This window comes from Elgaria multicarinata, chromosome 1 (assembly GCF_023053635.1).
Source record: "Elgaria multicarinata webbii isolate HBS135686 ecotype San Diego chromosome 1, rElgMul1.1.pri, whole genome shotgun sequence".
NCBI lineage: Eukaryota > Metazoa > Chordata > Lepidosauria > Squamata > Anguidae > Elgaria > Elgaria multicarinata.
In genome coordinates, this window is record NC_086171.1 from 132,060,558 (window position 1) to 132,078,178 (window position 17,621).

At 37.1% G+C, this 17,621-nt stretch overlaps 1 protein-coding gene across 11 annotated transcripts in view; it reads right to left on the reverse strand.

The window, feature by feature from the left end:
- Positions 1 to 2,758: 2,758 nt before the first annotated feature.
- The window catches only part of ADGRL2 (adhesion G protein-coupled receptor L2), a 231,313-nt gene continuing 216,450 nt past the window's right edge, over positions 2,759 to 17,621 (reverse strand). For 3 of the 11 annotated variants that reach the window (XM_063136942.1, XM_063136949.1, XM_063136957.1), the window contains exons 19-22: positions 13,954 to 14,082; positions 12,551 to 12,647; positions 8,515 to 8,643; positions 2,760 to 4,941 (exon numbers count right to left, since the gene is read on the reverse strand). In XM_063136942.1, the coding sequence (XP_062993012.1) occupies positions 4,187 to 4,941; positions 8,515 to 8,643; positions 12,551 to 12,647; positions 13,954 to 14,082 (1,110 nt within the window). In that variant the 3' untranslated portion in view covers positions 2,760 to 4,186. Of the gene's footprint in view, positions 4,942 to 5,677; positions 5,731 to 8,206; positions 8,289 to 8,514; positions 8,644 to 12,550; positions 12,648 to 13,953; positions 14,083 to 17,621 lie in introns of all 11 variants that reach the window. The other 8 variants (XM_063137012.1, XM_063137004.1, XM_063136989.1 and 5 more) reach the window with 7 other exon arrangements.

The window sequence follows — 17,621 nt, forward strand, 5'->3', positions numbered from 1 at the left end:
CTGAATTCTCTGTATATCCTGGAATACATGGATGTTACTGTAATGTTGTATAGTTGGAATGCTAGCTTTTTAAGTTTTGAAAAAATACAAAGGCTACATTCTTCTCCTGGCATTTTAGGAACTTCTACTTGAATGTTCCAGGTTGTTCTTTTTCTTTTCTAAACTTCTGTGTCGGCACCATGTTGTACCACTGCACGAATCCAGCACTGGAACACGTACTCAGCTCCAGGGGAATGCATACATTTTGCACACAGTGGCAAAGATGTTTTCTTCCATTCCACATTTATTATGCTACTGGATGTGGGTTGTAAGAATATCATGAAAGGTAATTAAAAAACAAAAACCCAGAAAGGCCCTGAGTATTTTGAGATGGCATACTAATTGTACATTTCTTCATCACAATAATGAAAGAAAGAAGCATATTCATTTACAGAGTTGTTACCATAAACAATCAATGAATAATAGAACATTAAATAAGTGAACACTAAATGAACAGTCTATGAATTAAATATGCCTGTAAATTCCATTTCATGTTATCTGTTTCCATCTGTCTTTTCTGTTCTTCACATTTCTTTTTGTTCTAGCTTCTAGCAGAGATCAGTTTTCCTTGTAAACATAATGTATATTGATAATTATTCTACATAATTAACAACCAACAACAATGAGAAGGAATGGCTAAGAAAAGGAAGGTATAATTCTCAAGCGTTTGTTGCCTTAACATACAGTTGGATCCAAACTTAGTTATAATTAAAGGCAGACAGATTGAAATCAAAGGGAATTATGTTAATCATGGAAATTATGCAATGTAAGACTTTTTAAAACATGCCTAAGTCTGGGTCTAACTCAGACTTTACATTTGTCAGTCAGAATGAACTGGAACTAATATAGTGGGAGTGAAAATTCAGTATGAGAGAGTTTTTTTCTTTTGTAGGATCCTAGAAACCAGTTGTATCTGATGTAGTAGTTTGTATAGTTCGTTCTTTACTTGTTCTTTGTTCTTCCCAAAGACCTCAGAGCACGTTATGTACAGTCTCTAGACATTCATTTTAGGCCGCTCATAGAGGCAAATCTATTAACTTCATCATGTTCCTCTACATTATGTGGGCATACTAAAGGAGTATATGCTACTAACCACATTCCTTACATACCAAAGTATGGCAAAACATGGTAACTATAGGTGGGATCTACAGCATAAATTATTGATAACAAAGGAAAGAAAGTTTAACAGCTGCTGGTTCTTCCAATGAAAATTTTCACAAGACACTTTGGCTATCAGTGATGGTTTTAAGTCCTTAAGAAACAGAGTTCACATGATGGTGGGATGCGCCATACTACCCATGGGCAATTAAAATATTAATTTAATTAAAGATGGATAGCTACATCTTAATTGCAGCTTATGAAACATACTAATTGTGATATTGCCCACAGTCACCAAATATTGTTGATGAGGTTGTAGAGGAATATAGATTTTAAAAAGGAGGCAGATAAGAAAATAATAACAACAACAATAATAAACTAGAGAGGTAGGCTGAGGCCAGCTACATGAGCTCAAAGCGATAGGATCACTGATGGCAGCTAATATTGTGCGATCTACATTAACTACATCCCCTGCCGTCTTATAGCCCTGGCACCCTACCTCCTGCTAAGCAGTGGGGGACAACAGTTTGACTGTACCTGCTATCTTGCCTGCTACTGGCTATGCACATCTATCCATAAATCAGAGCTCTGAATTGGGGAGGGTGGTAATGACTTTACTTGGGTAAAGATTAATACGTTTAAGGAAAATGGGTTTAGGGAATCATTATGATCTGAAATAATCTGGTGTAACACCTCACTCATGATAAACTATCTGTGTCTATTTGGCAGTGCTTCTTAAATCATGTATAGTAGCAAAGAAATAGGCTATGGAAGTCTCCTTAAATGACATCCCAATTATCGTCATAAGGATCACTGGGAACTTTGGCTACACAAATTTCATTCAATTCAATGTGCTTCCAAAAACCTCCGAGTGGATTATATCCAATAGCCTGAAGTGTTTTAGGAAAATATTGGCAGGATTTGTCAGGGTAATGGAGGTTTTATCAAATCACAACAACAACAAAAGAAGGTTGGGGATCAGACAAAAATCAGCATATTACTTAAACCCAAACTATTGTAAATGAAAATTGGAATCTGGAGTGCTCTATAGGCAATATAATGTGAACGAATAAACATAGTTCCAAAGTAGTACATCTAAAATTAAATCCTGCTTCTGGTGGTGACATATTACAAAGCTTTGGGCAAAGCATCAGCTTCCTGCCTCGATTCCCCATCTGATAATAGTAATGCTAATTTGCATATCACAAAAGACTGCTGTGATTTACCATCTTTACAAGACCTTGAATATTCACAGCACTTGTATAAATGCAGCAATATTAGTGTTTTTTTCCCTGTGACAAGAGCTTATCTTTATTGCTAATTATAGCTATATAATTACAGTTGCCTGAAATATGACTGCACAGTTTGCAACCTTTTTTATTTTTAATAAATCAGGTTCTTATTTGAATTTTAAAAATCTGTTATGTAAATGGAGGAGACTGCTGCACACTTTTGTAACAGAGCTTGTGTTTCTGATCTTGATCATATGTGACTATGACTAGAATATCAAGTAGCAGCAATGACCTCTATTCAATAGAGATATATAGTCTGCTCCTACTCTAGTCTTTTCTGGTCTAAATTGAGAACCGTAAGGGAGTGATCCTAGGAAGAATTTAGCCAGCTCACACAGTAAATAACCGGGTTTATGACTCATATGTAAGAAAGCGCATTTTACCTATTTGGAAAAAAAATTCACATTTATTTACTGTCAAACAGGTGTTAAACTTTACATTGGATATTAGTGATGGGCTCATTATTAACAGGTTTACACAAAGGGATTGGAGAAAAAAGCAAAAAAAATAGAAAGAAAAAGAAATCTGAAACAAGTACATTTAATTAGATCTCTTATCATAAAATAAATTAATTACTAAATATAGGCAGAAGGAGTATGGAAGAGTAATATTTATGTTTTCTCTTAGCTTAAAAAGGTCAGGCACCTTTAATTCTCTAGTATGACTGAGAATAATATCTTGGCCCCTCCTTTGGCCCCTCCCCTTTCTCTCTGCCCCTCCCCCCAGTTAAAGAATGAAAAGGGACTGATTTATAATCTGCTATTGTTTTTTTTAAAGAAACCAAATATGTGCAAGGCATGGCATTAATTGGCGTCTAAGAGAGTTCTTCTCAAAAAATATGTTCTTTTGGCAATAAGTTTAAAACATAAGAAATACTAACGTCAAAGCAGAACACTGTTTACAGTGAAAAAGAAGTGAAAATGGATAGAACTTGCATTTTAAACATATTACCGTACTACGAACCAAGTGTAAGAAAAAACAGCTTGTAGCGTATGTGCAACCAAGAGCGTTTCACAATATTTTCTTCAAACTCTTTAAAATTATTTTAATGACAATTATATTTCCGTTTGGACACAAATGTATTTATTTATTTACCCTAGCAATAGAACAAAATATAATTTCTTTAGCCATTTTTTTTCATGAGAACAGTACATTGTACAGTTGAGGAAATATATGAAATAAGGCCTGTGGCTTGATTGCTAGTGGTTAGACATGTTTTCAATCTTTGCCTTAATGGAAAAGATTTGCAGTGAACTGCAAACTGATGCAGAATCTCTCTCCTGCTTTTGCAAGTCTTGTCAGGAATAGTAAGGTACAGTAATTTTTCCCCACAGGATTTTAGTGCCTACGTCTTGTATATAATACAATGCAGGCCTACAAAAATGATGCAGCCATATTTACAAATTTAGTTCACAAACTGCTGCAGTAAAATGGCTGGAACGCTTTGTGTGTGTGTGTGTGTGTGTTTGTGTGTATTTCACAATCTCTTTTACGTCAGCAGCAAGATATCTTAAAATACCTTGATGGTATCTTTTTTTTCTTTGTAACAAATAATTCTTTTAGTATACTCTGTGTATATACAAAGCTTTGTTTTATAAAAATTCACAGAACTGCAAGGTCCAGTCATCTCCTTTACATGGGAGAAACCACAGGGACAACAGAATTGTCACTTCAAGCAGATATGAGGGAGCCTGCATGGGGCCAATTAAGTCTGTTTAATACTTGCATGTGGCCTTCAGTATTCCTTTGCTACGCTATTAAAGGCTTGTCACTAGTTGCATTTGTCCTTCCCTAACGTCTCCTTCTGGAATACATCCTTCCTTGTTAATGGGAATTATATAGCCATCGCTATTGCCCCTGCTGATTTGATAGTACATCTGAAGCTGATGGCCAGCTCCAAGATTTGGCATGCTTTTGTAGTAAATGTCCTCATTCTCACTCCTCCGGGAGGGAGAGAGGTCTTCTTCGATGTCGGGGCTGCTCTCTGGGTAAGGAGAGTCTCTGAGGTTGGGCATGCTTGTGTAAAGGGAGTCTCTGTTGGGAGATTGGAGGTGGTCTTCAACTTCAGCTGTCAGCTGAGACACATAGCTGTCTGTTCCTTCAGTCTTCACTTTCTTCTGTGGCTGGTACAGAAGGGAGTGAGTCCGTTGGGGAATCAGAGGGGCCTCAAGTTCCTTTTGGTGCAGCTCCATGCCTGGATTATCACTGTGCATTAAAGATGAAGCATCTGCTACAATGGCGTCATCTTCGCTACTGCTCCCGCCGATCACAGCTTTGATTGGTAATGTGCGCTCTAGGTTATGGTTCTTGCTGCTGCCCCGCAGGTTGTTGTGCACTAATTCTGAAATGATCATTTTTTCAAATGCAGTATCATTCAGGCTCAGTCCACAGTCTACAACTTGCACACTGTCATTATAGTCTCCGTTGCGCAAAGAGTAGCTGTTGTTGAAATTACCATTTAGCGGTAGAGTATCCATGGCACTTGTATCCCTGGCATTGTTCAGTGAATGTCCTGCAACAGAAAAGTGACACCCTTGGGTTACTGTCTACACTGGAGCTAATGTTCTTATTATATAAAGGTCTTTAATGTAGTTCAGGACAAAGTTGTAATTGGAAGTAAGACTCGAGAAATGTTAGGGTGATTGGACATTCCCAACGGTAAAGAGTTACACACCTTATAGAAGAGAGAGAGAATTTTTATAAAGTAATACTGCTTTTCCGTGGCGCTTCAATGATACTTTAAATTGGAAATTTGAAAGCAAATGTAAAGGTTCTAATGTAAGAATTTAGCACCCAATTCTAAAACTCTTCCCACAAGGGTAGAGGAAATTCACTCCATGCCCTTGCATATGTAATGCAAAGCAATTCATTCAGAAACATTTATATTTTAAATATAATACCATGATTCAGGAAAAATAAAATCAACAGAATTTGTCCTAAACAACACTAAATTAAAAAGAAAAGAAAAGAAAGAAAGAAAAAGGAATCAGGTCACATACAAAACAGAAGGTAAATGCGTAACAATAAACCCACGTAATTGGCAAGCAACTACTTTAATATAGCATTTCTAACATTTCCTTTTGTGTGTGTGTTTTTTATCTGATGATGGAGTAAAGAAAAGCATGAAAAAAAATGGACAAGTACAGAGATTTCATGTTAAGCACAGACAGCCGCCTCTCACACTAAAAGGGACTGAGGCCCACAAGCACCATCCAACAACACGGAAGACAGCAGGTGGAATGACTCACTTTGGACAACTCACATCATGTCTGTCTGCTCAGGCTATCTGGCCTAAGAGTAGCTGATATATAAAAGAAAGTAAAATGATTTATTGTAACATGATGAAGAATTACTGAGCTTCTCAGCAACTTAGTCAGAGCAAGGGTTCAGCAAATTAGATTATTAGCAATAACAGCTTTTCCCCACTTTAATGTGATTTTTTTTTTTTAGGGGGGATGCATTTAATATTTTCTCTGCCAGCAATGGCCCCAGGCTTCAGAAGGTCAAAGTTCGCCTGCAGCCCTGCAGTCTGCATCAGTCACAGTGACAGCACTGAATGAACCAGCATAGTCTATTTAAAGTTAGGCCCACAGACACCATGGGCATATGGAAGTCAAAGCAGAAATGTCAGGGATTTTTCTAAGCATGGGTCACAGAAATTAACCAAAGAAGAAATATTAGCTGTGGAATGGGAGGAGCTTATCAGCCAGGGCTGACATCTGTCAACTACTGGAGAAATGGAGAAATTGGATACATCTGCTGGAAAGATGGAAAGAAGTTTAGGAAAGAAAACAAAACTTGAATTTAATGGTGACATGCTCTTTTTCTAGAGATAAAGAAACTCTTATTTTCTAGAGACATAAAGACATGTAAACTAAGACATCACATTGCTTCCCAGGCAAAGAAGAAAAAGAAAGCTTTGAAAGAAACTGGATGGCATGTATCATGGGAAGTTAGATGGTTTGTTAGTGAAGTCCTAGAAGAATCATTTTTATCATTCTAGAGCAATGTTTGGAAAAAATAAGAAAGAATGAGATACTGTTGTTGGAATGAAACTGACCACTGTGAGGCTGCTGCATTATATGCAAGGCTTGGAGTAGTTATAGAAAAAGAAAAATTTGTGAGTGTGTCTAAAACGTTTCCTGTTTTACTTTCAGCCTGCGCTTAAAGCTGCAGCTTAACCAAGAAAATTCAAAGTTGCTTCTATAAAGATAGAATGATAGGGTTGCTCTCTCTCTCTCTCTATATATATATATATAATTTTTGAGTGAAATAGCTGCAGTTAATCTTGTATTGTGTTGTTCCAGCCATTCATGTGTACTGAATTAGTTAGAAGGATACCAATTCTTTGAAAAGCCTTTCTAGGCTTTGATTAAACAACTTTTGTAGCTGGGAAATTTCATATATGTTCCTAGATCTTTCTTGCAAAAGCTTTATCCATATGGAACATATGGCATTCATAAGAGAGAGCCAACGCACAGGCCACATGCCGGTATTAATTTCCCCTATGAAGCCATTCTCTCTCTCTCTTTAATAATCTAATTCTTTATCCTCTATTAAAGAGATACTGAAGCATATTTAATAATCCAAAATGAATTTTCTATGATATACTGCAGAGTTAAGCACACTCGAATGTACTTCAACCAGTTTTTAAGAGGCAAGTTTAGTTGCCCGTGATCAGGTAATTCACTTGAAGTCTTTCATAGCCTGTAGCAAGATTACTGTGGGAATGTGGAAATGTTAAGTCAATTATTAGGCATTTCTGCTCAACAGTGCTCTGGTTTTAAGCAGCAAATTATTTCAGCATTGGATATCATCAGTTACCAATAAGGGCTTGCTACAGACTTCTTGTGATATTTTAGGGGTGGGGGGAATCTCCCAAAAATCAGTACACATGTACTGTTTGAGCATGAAAAGATTTCATTTGAAAATTGTGAACCACTTGCCCGCTGAGTCTACTTCATGACCGCTAGTTATGTTTTAATTGTGCCCATTAAAAATCATGCTGAAAAAATTTACATTTGATAGGCAAAGTTAAGTTTTACTCCCATACTTGTCTCTCTGTAGGTTGCTAGAGGAAAGCATAAGGAAAGTAAGAAAACACGAGAATGAACATAGAAACTGCAGTTCAGTTTTAAAATAAGGAAATCTGACATGTAACAACAGGTTTTTTTGTTTTAAAAAAACATAGTATAAAATGCTTAACACAGAATTTCAGTTAAATTAGAGGCTAGTAATGTGACAGCTTATTCCACTAGTAATGAATAAAGATGCATTAATTTTTGAACTGTCTCACTAGTTAAGAAAAGCAGTTGGACAGGATAGTATAACAAAAGTAAGGTTAGTATACAGTCCTGGCAGCCTGATATTGGCGTGTCTGCCTGAAGCACTGAATTAATGTCCCTGAAACTGAATAATGCATCAGAGCAATGTCAAGTTAGGAGACAACTGCTCTTAGCACAGCAGAAGGGACACCCTATCCTAAGCACTTAGTTGCTGATGCAGCAAGGACTCTTAGGATCAGGCTGTACATCCCACACAACTATACTTTTCTAATCCTAGCCACCATTTCAAGACTTTGCTGGGTTGGGGGGAAGCTCCTATAAAGCTGCACTATACTATAGTTTGCCTCTAAATATGGCTCCAGATGCAGTTTCCCACACCAGGACAGTACAGATGTCAAGATGCCTTGTGCGGGTTTAATTGCCTATTCATCTCTGTAAGCAGATTGTTCTCAGCAAGCTTTTGATTAATTTTATATTGCATAGACATGATACCTCTAAGTGAAATATATCTTGAAGATGGGCTCTCGGACCATGGGGTGTCAGTCCTGTAATAGTATATTAAGATTTATGCCACCTGTGTTAAAAACATGGATGATTATTGGCAAATACTATTATGGCAAAGGCATTATCACTATAATATAGTGCAGTTTTACAAGCCTGGCATTATCAGCAGTACTTCTTGAGTGAGAGGAATTCGGAAGTCAATTCTAGGTCTCCAACTAAGTTAAGAGAAGGGGCTTTCAGCAAAATATTATTAAGAAACAAATGCAAAATCAACATATCCCAAAGTGTGGGCACACCTGGTGAGTTAAACACAGGAGCTGAAGGGGCATTACATACAACGGTTTCAGCGAGCAATGTGTTATAAGGATTGTTAGTGCCGTGCGGTCGGAGAAGAGGGTTTGTTAGTAGGTAATTGCCAGTCATTCCTAAAGCAAAGAAACAGAAAGAGAGACATCAGCTCTTTAATTTGATTCTGACAGTTCCAATAAAGTATTTTTTTAAAAAATTCATCATAAGTCGTGGATATCTTGTCAAATTTAATTCAGCTGAACATTTCTGAATGTATTTGAACTACTAATTTGAAGGAAGAGAGTGAAAATGTAGTTAGATTTCAGTAATTCACAGGTGCTGGCCAAATCCCCAAAGTAAACACCTGCTGAGAATGACATTTGCTAATTTATACAAAATCGCTGTTAAAACAAGAATAGCAATTAAATACAGAGACCAATGTTCTATTTCAAGATGTTACAGCTTAATGTTTGTAACCTTAAGCATGGATACTGGATGGGTACCAGAATAGGGGGGGGGAATCAAAATTGTGTTAATTTCGAGGCACTGGACAATCTGTGATGAAAACATTCAAGGTTTATTACTAACTTAACTAAAAACAGAGCAAGTAAAACGTCTTCAGCCAAAGGTAAGTGATGACAAGCTGCAGGAAGCCTATCTTATTATATGCAAAAGAGCACATGCTGAAGGGGGCGGCAGGAGGAGGGGGGTTGAGGGTAAATCATTCATATATTCTTAAGATGACAAACAGATTCATGCTGCACTGCTATCTGTGAGGAGTTTTAAAGTCAATTATCTTTAAGTTATATCTGCTCTCTCTAAAACAATAATCTTAAATGAACACATTGAAGGCTAGAACAAACAGCTATTTCTGAAATTTCAATCCTAATGCATCGACACTTTTACATAAACCTCTAAAGAAGCAGACAAAGTTTCAAAATAATTTGTTAAAAAGTAGGCATTTGAAAACCCACATTGATCTTGGGCCTCTGAAATTAATATAGTTGTCAGAGGAGATAAAATTATACGACAGTCTTTATAGACACACAAATACATCATATAAGAGCTAGGTGAAAATGCTGTTCTATTGAACAGTATGACAGTGCATACGGGAGGCTGATGTTGCCTGAATATATTACTTGTCCAGAATGAGATAGTGAGCGGTCTAAAAATTTACATGTAAAATTTAAATTGATTAGGTCCTCATTGTGGCAATAGCAGCAGATATTACATTTTAAATATTAATGCCTTTATCACTACTCAAAATATTATTACTGTAGGTAGCAAAAATCCTGGAGTTCGGGGAATTGCTTTACTGACAGATTATGTTAATCTTATTTTGTGTTTGGTTTCATTTATGTGATTTTCACAGATTTTTTTTTAAAGATGCAATCTAAATACAAGAAAGGGCAATTCAAACTATCTTCCACTAAACTGTGCATAGCAACTTTCAATTGCATGGTAAATTCCAACTAATTAACATAATTTATAATAGCTCTATGCTTTCCTTGGCCTACATTTGGGATCTCTGTCTTATTTACTGTAGTGTAGTAAAGTGAACAGTGATTCTCCAACTCTGTTGGGCTGTTCTAAGAACTCTGAGGATACAATTCTTTTTATTAAAAATGTAATGTCCCACTGACATTAATGGGAGCTGTGCAACTTCGAAATGGAACTTGCCTTTTCTGTTAGATTATGCCCAGCTAACTAGCGCAATACAGACTATGAGTTTCTGGCAGTACAACTAGTCTGTTTCTGCTTGGTAAGATAGAAAGAAGTGCTATAAATTCTACTGACAACACATTTGTCTCTTATAGCCTCTGCAGATGTTACTTGCTAGGAAAAAATGTCAACCTGCTAAGAGTCTCAGACGCTCTCTTGGACTTCTCCCACCTCTTTATGTAGGAAGGAAGAAATATCTGAGCTTGGTTGTACCATATATATTTGAAGGCAACCTCTTCCTGCTTTCTAACCCCGGCAGACAAAATGGAGGGTTGTGTTTGTTTGTTTTTTAATTATATCACAAGTAAGCTGTAAATAAACAAGGTAGAGAAGGAACAGATTACATATTTCTTTTCTTTCTTTACGTATTACTAAGGGGGACTGGAGGAGAACTTGAGAGTGTGATTGGATGGACATTTAAAGTGTTCAGGTCCCCATTTTCTAGAAGAATTTTCATTTTGCCAGAAAAGTAGTGGTTAGTTCACTGAGTTTAGCTAAACTGATCTGCTTGGCATCAGAAAGAAATTAGGAAAGGAAGGCATAGAGCAGTGGGTTTAGGTAGTGGAGATCCGTATTCCCCATTAGGGGTGCTACATACATAAGGAAAACATATGCATGTATGCCTGGGAAAGCTGCAAACAATTGGACATTTCCTATTGTGTGTCTCAGTGTCATACATGTATTCAAACACAACTATAACATTTTTTACAGGTATGTATTAGAAACAAAGTATGAAGAAGCTGTTAGTCATTAAATTTAGTAGGCAGCCTTGAGCAAGTCACTACCTCTGAGCCTAAACAACCTCACCAGATTATTCTAGGCTGAAGTTAGAAATACCCTTTTTATATAGTGCTACAGAAACATTGACTTATGAGTATATACAATTTTCATCCCAGTCCTGATGTGTGTTGCACATGTTAAGCTCTTGTGGACTTGATGGTCTTATAGGCTCCTTCCAACTCTACCATTCTATGAATGTGGGGGTTCCCAGTCACTTCAATAAAGAACTACACTCTAAGACTATTAGCTTTGTGTATGCAGACCTGCTCTCTTCCCATTAAATCAATGGAAACCCCTTGAAACTGTGGGTGTTTGTTATCCTGCTAGATCAGGCTGTGCATGTTTCTTGTTTGCAGAAAAAGAATCCTCGTTTGTAGAGTGAGACTTTAGAAGCTAGAGGTAGTGTTTTAAACCCATCCAGCTTACGCTTGCGTTCATATGATTTCTTCAGGAATTGATACTTAGCTTGCAACTGATCCATTATCATACCTGCCTTGCAATGCTGTTGCAATCCTGATCACTGTTATTATGCTGTTTGCAAAAAAAATTCTGGTGTAGCAAATCTTTGGATCAAGCGATTAATACAGCAATATTTTAAATGAAAATGCTATCACTAAAAGCAGAGCCTTTTTTGGTTATTACAACTGGCAGGAAGGTCCCCATTCTCATAAATTGGATTTCAACAATGTAAGTGATATTGCAGCTATTGTATTCTAAGGGAAAGTGTTGTCTATTAATATCCCATTTTCTCTAGAAAAATAAAAGATTTAGCAGGAGGGTGCTGAGAAAGTTTGGTTCTCTTTACTGCTGGAGATGGTTGGCTGGCCTTCACCATCATTTAGTACACCTACATGAAGAGGTTTGAAGGCTTGTGATCATTCAATCTGAGTTAAAGTGATAAAACTGTGACCAGAGGTCTTAAATGTAGTCTGTGGCTGTCAGGTTTTTTCCCCCTCCTGAGGCTGTCATGTGGCAGACAAATGCTCCACATTATAGACATGATCAAAACTGTACTGGAAAAAAACACCCATATTTGCAGATGTCTTTTGTATAGAGCTGATGTCAATTTGATTTCACAGGCAAAATGTCTGAGTATGGAAATCTAATGCATTTAAAATGTTACTGCGCTGGTAGTTCTGTTTCAGTTTTAGACTACAAAGGTTAGCAAAGGTTTAAAATTATGTTCTTGCTTTTAAGTTAAATTATTGATGAGACTTATTTAAATACACTTTCCATGAATAAGAATGTCAGCTTCTTTCCTGAGCAAAGAAAATGAAGAAACCAAGTTTTAAATGTGTTGAAGACAGACCTGGAACCATAATTTTATACATCGATTCTAAACAGGGTGTGTGTGTGTGTGTGTGTGTGTGTGTGTGTGTGTGTGTGTGTGTGATGCTGGGATCTTCAGCCTACCTACACTAGAGCACATCTGCTTATTTAGCATAATTACAGCAACCTAAGTCTTCTAAATTTTTATTTGACAAATACTATCTCAAAAAAGAAAGGAAGAAAAATTAGAGTGAAATGTATCCATTAACTGACCTTGATTAAGTGTTGAAGTGCTATTGATATCACCTGAGATAAAGGAAGATTCAGATTGTTTTCTCACAGTGTCATTCCACATCCTTCTTATTCGGCTCTGTTAACATAAAGGAAATCGGGCATGACTATCGCATCTCAAATTGCAACAGGATACATTTTGCTACTTTTAGACTACAACCCTATGCAGATTTACCTTTCGTTAAGCCCCACTGAACATAGTGGGTACTCATTTCCAAGTAAAGATGCATAGGATTGTGCTGCTAAACTTTGTTTTGTGTAGCACTTGTCATGCATGTTATTATGCCCAGAGTATTGGAGAGGTGCAGGGAGTAGGTTGTGATGTGCTTCGTTTCAGACTAACCTCTGGCTCTTTGGTGTCCATGTAGGAACTCAATTGGCTTCTGCCGCTTCCTCCACCCTAGCCTGCCCAGCTGTGCTCGGCAGGAGCAGACAATCCTGTGCTCAAGCCAAGTTTTAAAATGTTTATCCTCACAGTTGCTCCATTCAGACAACACGCTAAACCATGCTGCTTAACCACAAAATGGTTAACGGAATGCTTAACCATGGTTAATGGTGTTGTCTGACACACGTTTTCCCTAACCATCTGCCCCATGATGTGCTTACTTATTAAAGATACTCTAACAATAGTCTTTATTATTTCTTCACATGTTCCAGAGCTGAGCTCTGGCATGAAAACAAATTGGGCTCCTGAACTCCTATGATAGGACTACAGCAGGGTGCGGGAAGGGAGCTGTAGTGGCCAAGTACCACTTTCAGTCCCAACCATCTGGTGGTTGCTCTTTTAGCTGCCTGGAAAAAATATATAGAATTAATAAAAAGTAAATGTCTGTACTTCTTTTTCATGGAAGGATGAATTCTATTTAAATAGGATGTTCCCACTGTTGACCCGACACTCTGACCCAGCTCCTCCTCATTCTATTCTTTTCTACTTTTAGCCTTGTTATGCATAAGGAGAACTTTCAGAAAAATCACGTCTTTGTAATGTCGAGTCAGATGTGAAACATACATTTAGAAAACCTCCTTGAAACTGGTTTATTAGAGGTCTGTTTCAGACTCATTGTTGACTATTCATGTTATAAAGATGCATATCCCTCAGCCGTTCTCTAACCCCAAATGGGAAGTAGCCCTAAATCTGCATGAGGACCAATAGATTAAAAACAGCAGAATCAACAGCAACAAATAAAACTATCACCATCAATCCCAAACTTGGAGGTACGGTTAGAATCACATCCAGAATATAAAAAGCATGCAATTGTCATCAAGACTGTTATAATGAGAACACAATTAGTGCATCTGAATGGAACACATCTCAGCGGGCTTTTTATAAGCAAGGTTAATTAAAAGATGCTGTCATTAAAAAGTACTGTCAAAATGTTTGTTACCTGAGTGCCAGAGGAATAGCGAGCACTAGTTCTTGTAGTTGATGCCTTTACTGAACTGTGAGGGCTCTCTGTTGGTAATCCTCCACAACAATATGAATGTCTGAAGCACTTGCCATACTCTTTACGTACCTGTACATGAAAGACAGTGTTCATAAGCATATACATTCATGTTTTCATTTTAAAATATATTTCTTCTCAATGTTCTGTGTTACACAAGTATAGTGAACCATAGCCCTTTGGATTGGCATGGCTTCAAATCTTTTAACTAGCCCTATATGTTCCCAACACATTTCCACATTATAGATTGGAGGGGAAAACTATAATCTTTATAGCTGTAAAAGCATACAACTTTGTCGAAATAAAATATGACTTCTTCTTGAGTAATGAATTCATAGGTACATCCTGGTTACAACCAAATACCAACAGTATCGTAGAGGTGTGCATTACAAATTATTCTTATCTAGTGATACATTGTTTACTGTTCTAAGTTATATGATCAAACAATGGGATATCAAAAGTCAAAACAGGATGTAATGACTGCAAATAGCCTTCCCAACTCTAAAAAATCTGAATTTAGCTTTGGTTTAGGTCATTAAACAAAGTTTGGGAACTTGAAAAGTAGTTATGTTTTGTCTGTTTTGTACGTGCTTTATCTGTCTGAAAGTCCCTGCAGTCCATTTCATGGTTTGGCTCCAGCGTACACTTGCAGTGGAAGAAGAGAAATATAGTGGACAGTGTAGAAGGACTTGAGTCCACTCTCTATGCTGCAGCTACTAGACTGATCACCTGAACAATCAGGCCCAGCCCCAGTCTTCCCTCACCCAGCAGTCACACCCTGGATATTAGCCAGGCAAAGAAGGGCACCTCTCTTCCATCCTTAACTGGCTGAATGTCATCCTGAAAGGGAGACAAAAGTAAACCACCATGGAATGAATTATGATGTAGGGTGGTATACACAATTTTTCTTTCCCCATTTATCTTCCTAGCTGGGCATGGGGAGCTGGAAGGTAAAATAATTCATAAACTAAATGTGCCCCATTATTTGCCCCCTGACTAGGTTTGCTATACTGCAAATAATTTTAGACTTATTCTGGTGTACACTCTTCACTGCTGGATGGGAACCAGCCTGAGCGAAGCACCTGTTAAGGACCTGCCCAGGTGTTGAGATATTCTGGAGAGGTCGTTCTCTCTATCCCACTTACATCTGGTTGGGTTCAGTAGGACTGTGACAAAGGGCCTTCTCAGTGCCTGTGCCCGGAGACTTTGGAATTGTCTAGGAAGGGCCCTCACATTGTTAGCTTCCACCAGTAGGCAAAAGCCTTTTCATTTAAACAGGTATTTGGCCTATATATCTGTGTTGCTTTCCTCTGCTACTTTATGTTTTAAACTATATATTAATTTAACAATATTTTAACTGTCAGCTATTTGCATAAACTATCATTTGATTTTTAGATGGGTTTATATTGTTTCCTATGTTACTTTTTAAATTCTGGATGTTACCGTTTTAGCTGCCTCAACTGTCTTTTATGGAAAGATGGGAAACAAATATAATAAATAAATAAATAAACAAATAAATGCTATTGGCTTCCCAGGCGAAGTGAAATCAATGAACACGGCCAGGTGCCACAGTTACAGTGTCTCGAAAGATTAACTCCTCTTCAACTGCCCAAAGCTATCTGGGAATACTGATCCTTTTAATGGCTGTCACTTTGCTAATAGCTTTTCCACATATATATTACTGGTGTGTATCTGCATTTAATATGTATGTACAAGTTACAAACCTGGACTTATTTACATAGGAATAGGTTTACTGCTTTCAAGCGAACTTATTATGATTGGGTTTAGTTGGGATTCCAGGCACAAAATCAAGATGAATCTCAATGTTCAAGGTGATTAAGTTCAACAAAAATGTAAAGCCCTACACTAACAAATGATGTTTAAAAACCCAGGGAAAGACGTACTGTAACTATAAATTAAAATAATTTAACTACCTCAGAACACTACCAAACATAGATTGTGTGACCAGAAAGTCTTTTTCTCCCCCCACAAATACCACTCCCTGGGGCTGATTTTGCCTAATGTCTATACTGCTGCGAATGTACATTATCTGTCAGTGCTGCACATTCCACTGTCATTATTTCTAAATTACAGCCTGTTCAAAACTGAGGTAACAGCACTATCATCTTGTCAGGACTGGAAACATAATAGTTTTCACTTTCACAATTCTATTTCTCTGTTCAATTTAGTGACCAACTAGTAATATCAGAATAAAAAGACTGCATTAGCTATGTATACAAAGGTAGAATGATATCCACTGAAAGACATTGACACTTTTAATCCTTAAATGTCCTTTGAGGTATGAATACTCCTGTGCTAGGTTCTGCACTTGGCTGTCACTTTAATATCACTTTCTGCTGACTATGCTTAATAGAAGACATTTAAAAAGTATGCATTTTGATTTTATCATCATTTTAAGAACATCAATTTATAATGTCCTGATCTGGGAAGGATTTGAATCTATTTTTCTTTTTAAAAATGTTTCCGATATTTATTCCGTTCCTCTAATTCTGAAGAACATATCTTTCCAATTGATCATTGCTGGTTTCCTGATACAACCACTTCATAGAAATCTATGTAGCAGCTGCCACATAGGAACAAATTAGCTGGCATGCCAACTCTAAATGGATTCTGAAATGCCAACTTGATTTTAAATACAAAAGGTCACTTCTGATTCTTGACTTATTAAAATAGCAAATAATTCAGCATGCCTTTTATCAAATAATCTCAAATTAAAGAAATGTCCTGTGAATCAGGCGTCCCAGTATGTGAACAACAATCTGATCTTTTTTAAAAACAACAACAACAACACCTTCTTTAAAAGGATCATAAATAGTTGTAAAATAGATGTTCCGACATGGCTAACGCATCATTGGAGAATGTTCAAAAATAGCGTTCCTTCTCTTTTTAATTATTTTTCCTCCCATCCTTTCTCTCATTCCTAACTGACAATGGAACCAGTTACTTAGGAAGGTTGTGGGCTGTCCCACACTAGAGGCATTCAAGAGGCAGCTGGACAACCATCTGTCAGGTATGCTTTAGGGTGGATTCCTGCATTGAGCAGGGGGTTGGACTCGATGGCCTTATAGGCTTCAACTCCACTATCCTATGATTCTATGATTCTACTTCCCTGCACCTCCCCCCCCCCACTTTTGCACACTCTAACTATTTTGGGTCCATATAATTTGTTTTCAGCTGTAGAAGCCAAAAAGCTTGGTCTTATTTGGAACAAAAATATTAAGTTTATAAATTCATAGGCTAATTTGGCACAAGTAGCACACTTCAAAAAATTTCATTTCAACCTCCATCTTTAACTTATTTTAGTTCATTTTATAATAAGATTTAATCCAATAACTTTGGGTAATAATTATTAGTCGTATTACTAGTCCTTGCTGGTAGCAGCATTATTAAACAAGGTTTTCTATTTGACTTTAGCTGGTTACAATAGAACAAGTATTTTGGTTATATCTGAAATCAGGAGAGGAAGTACAACACTATTACTTAAAACCTGCTCTTGGCAAATGGAAAGGGAAGATGCAGCCAGACATATTAATCAGCTTGCTGGTAACCAAAATTTGATTATAACTTCTAGGGATGCTGAAGAAATTCAA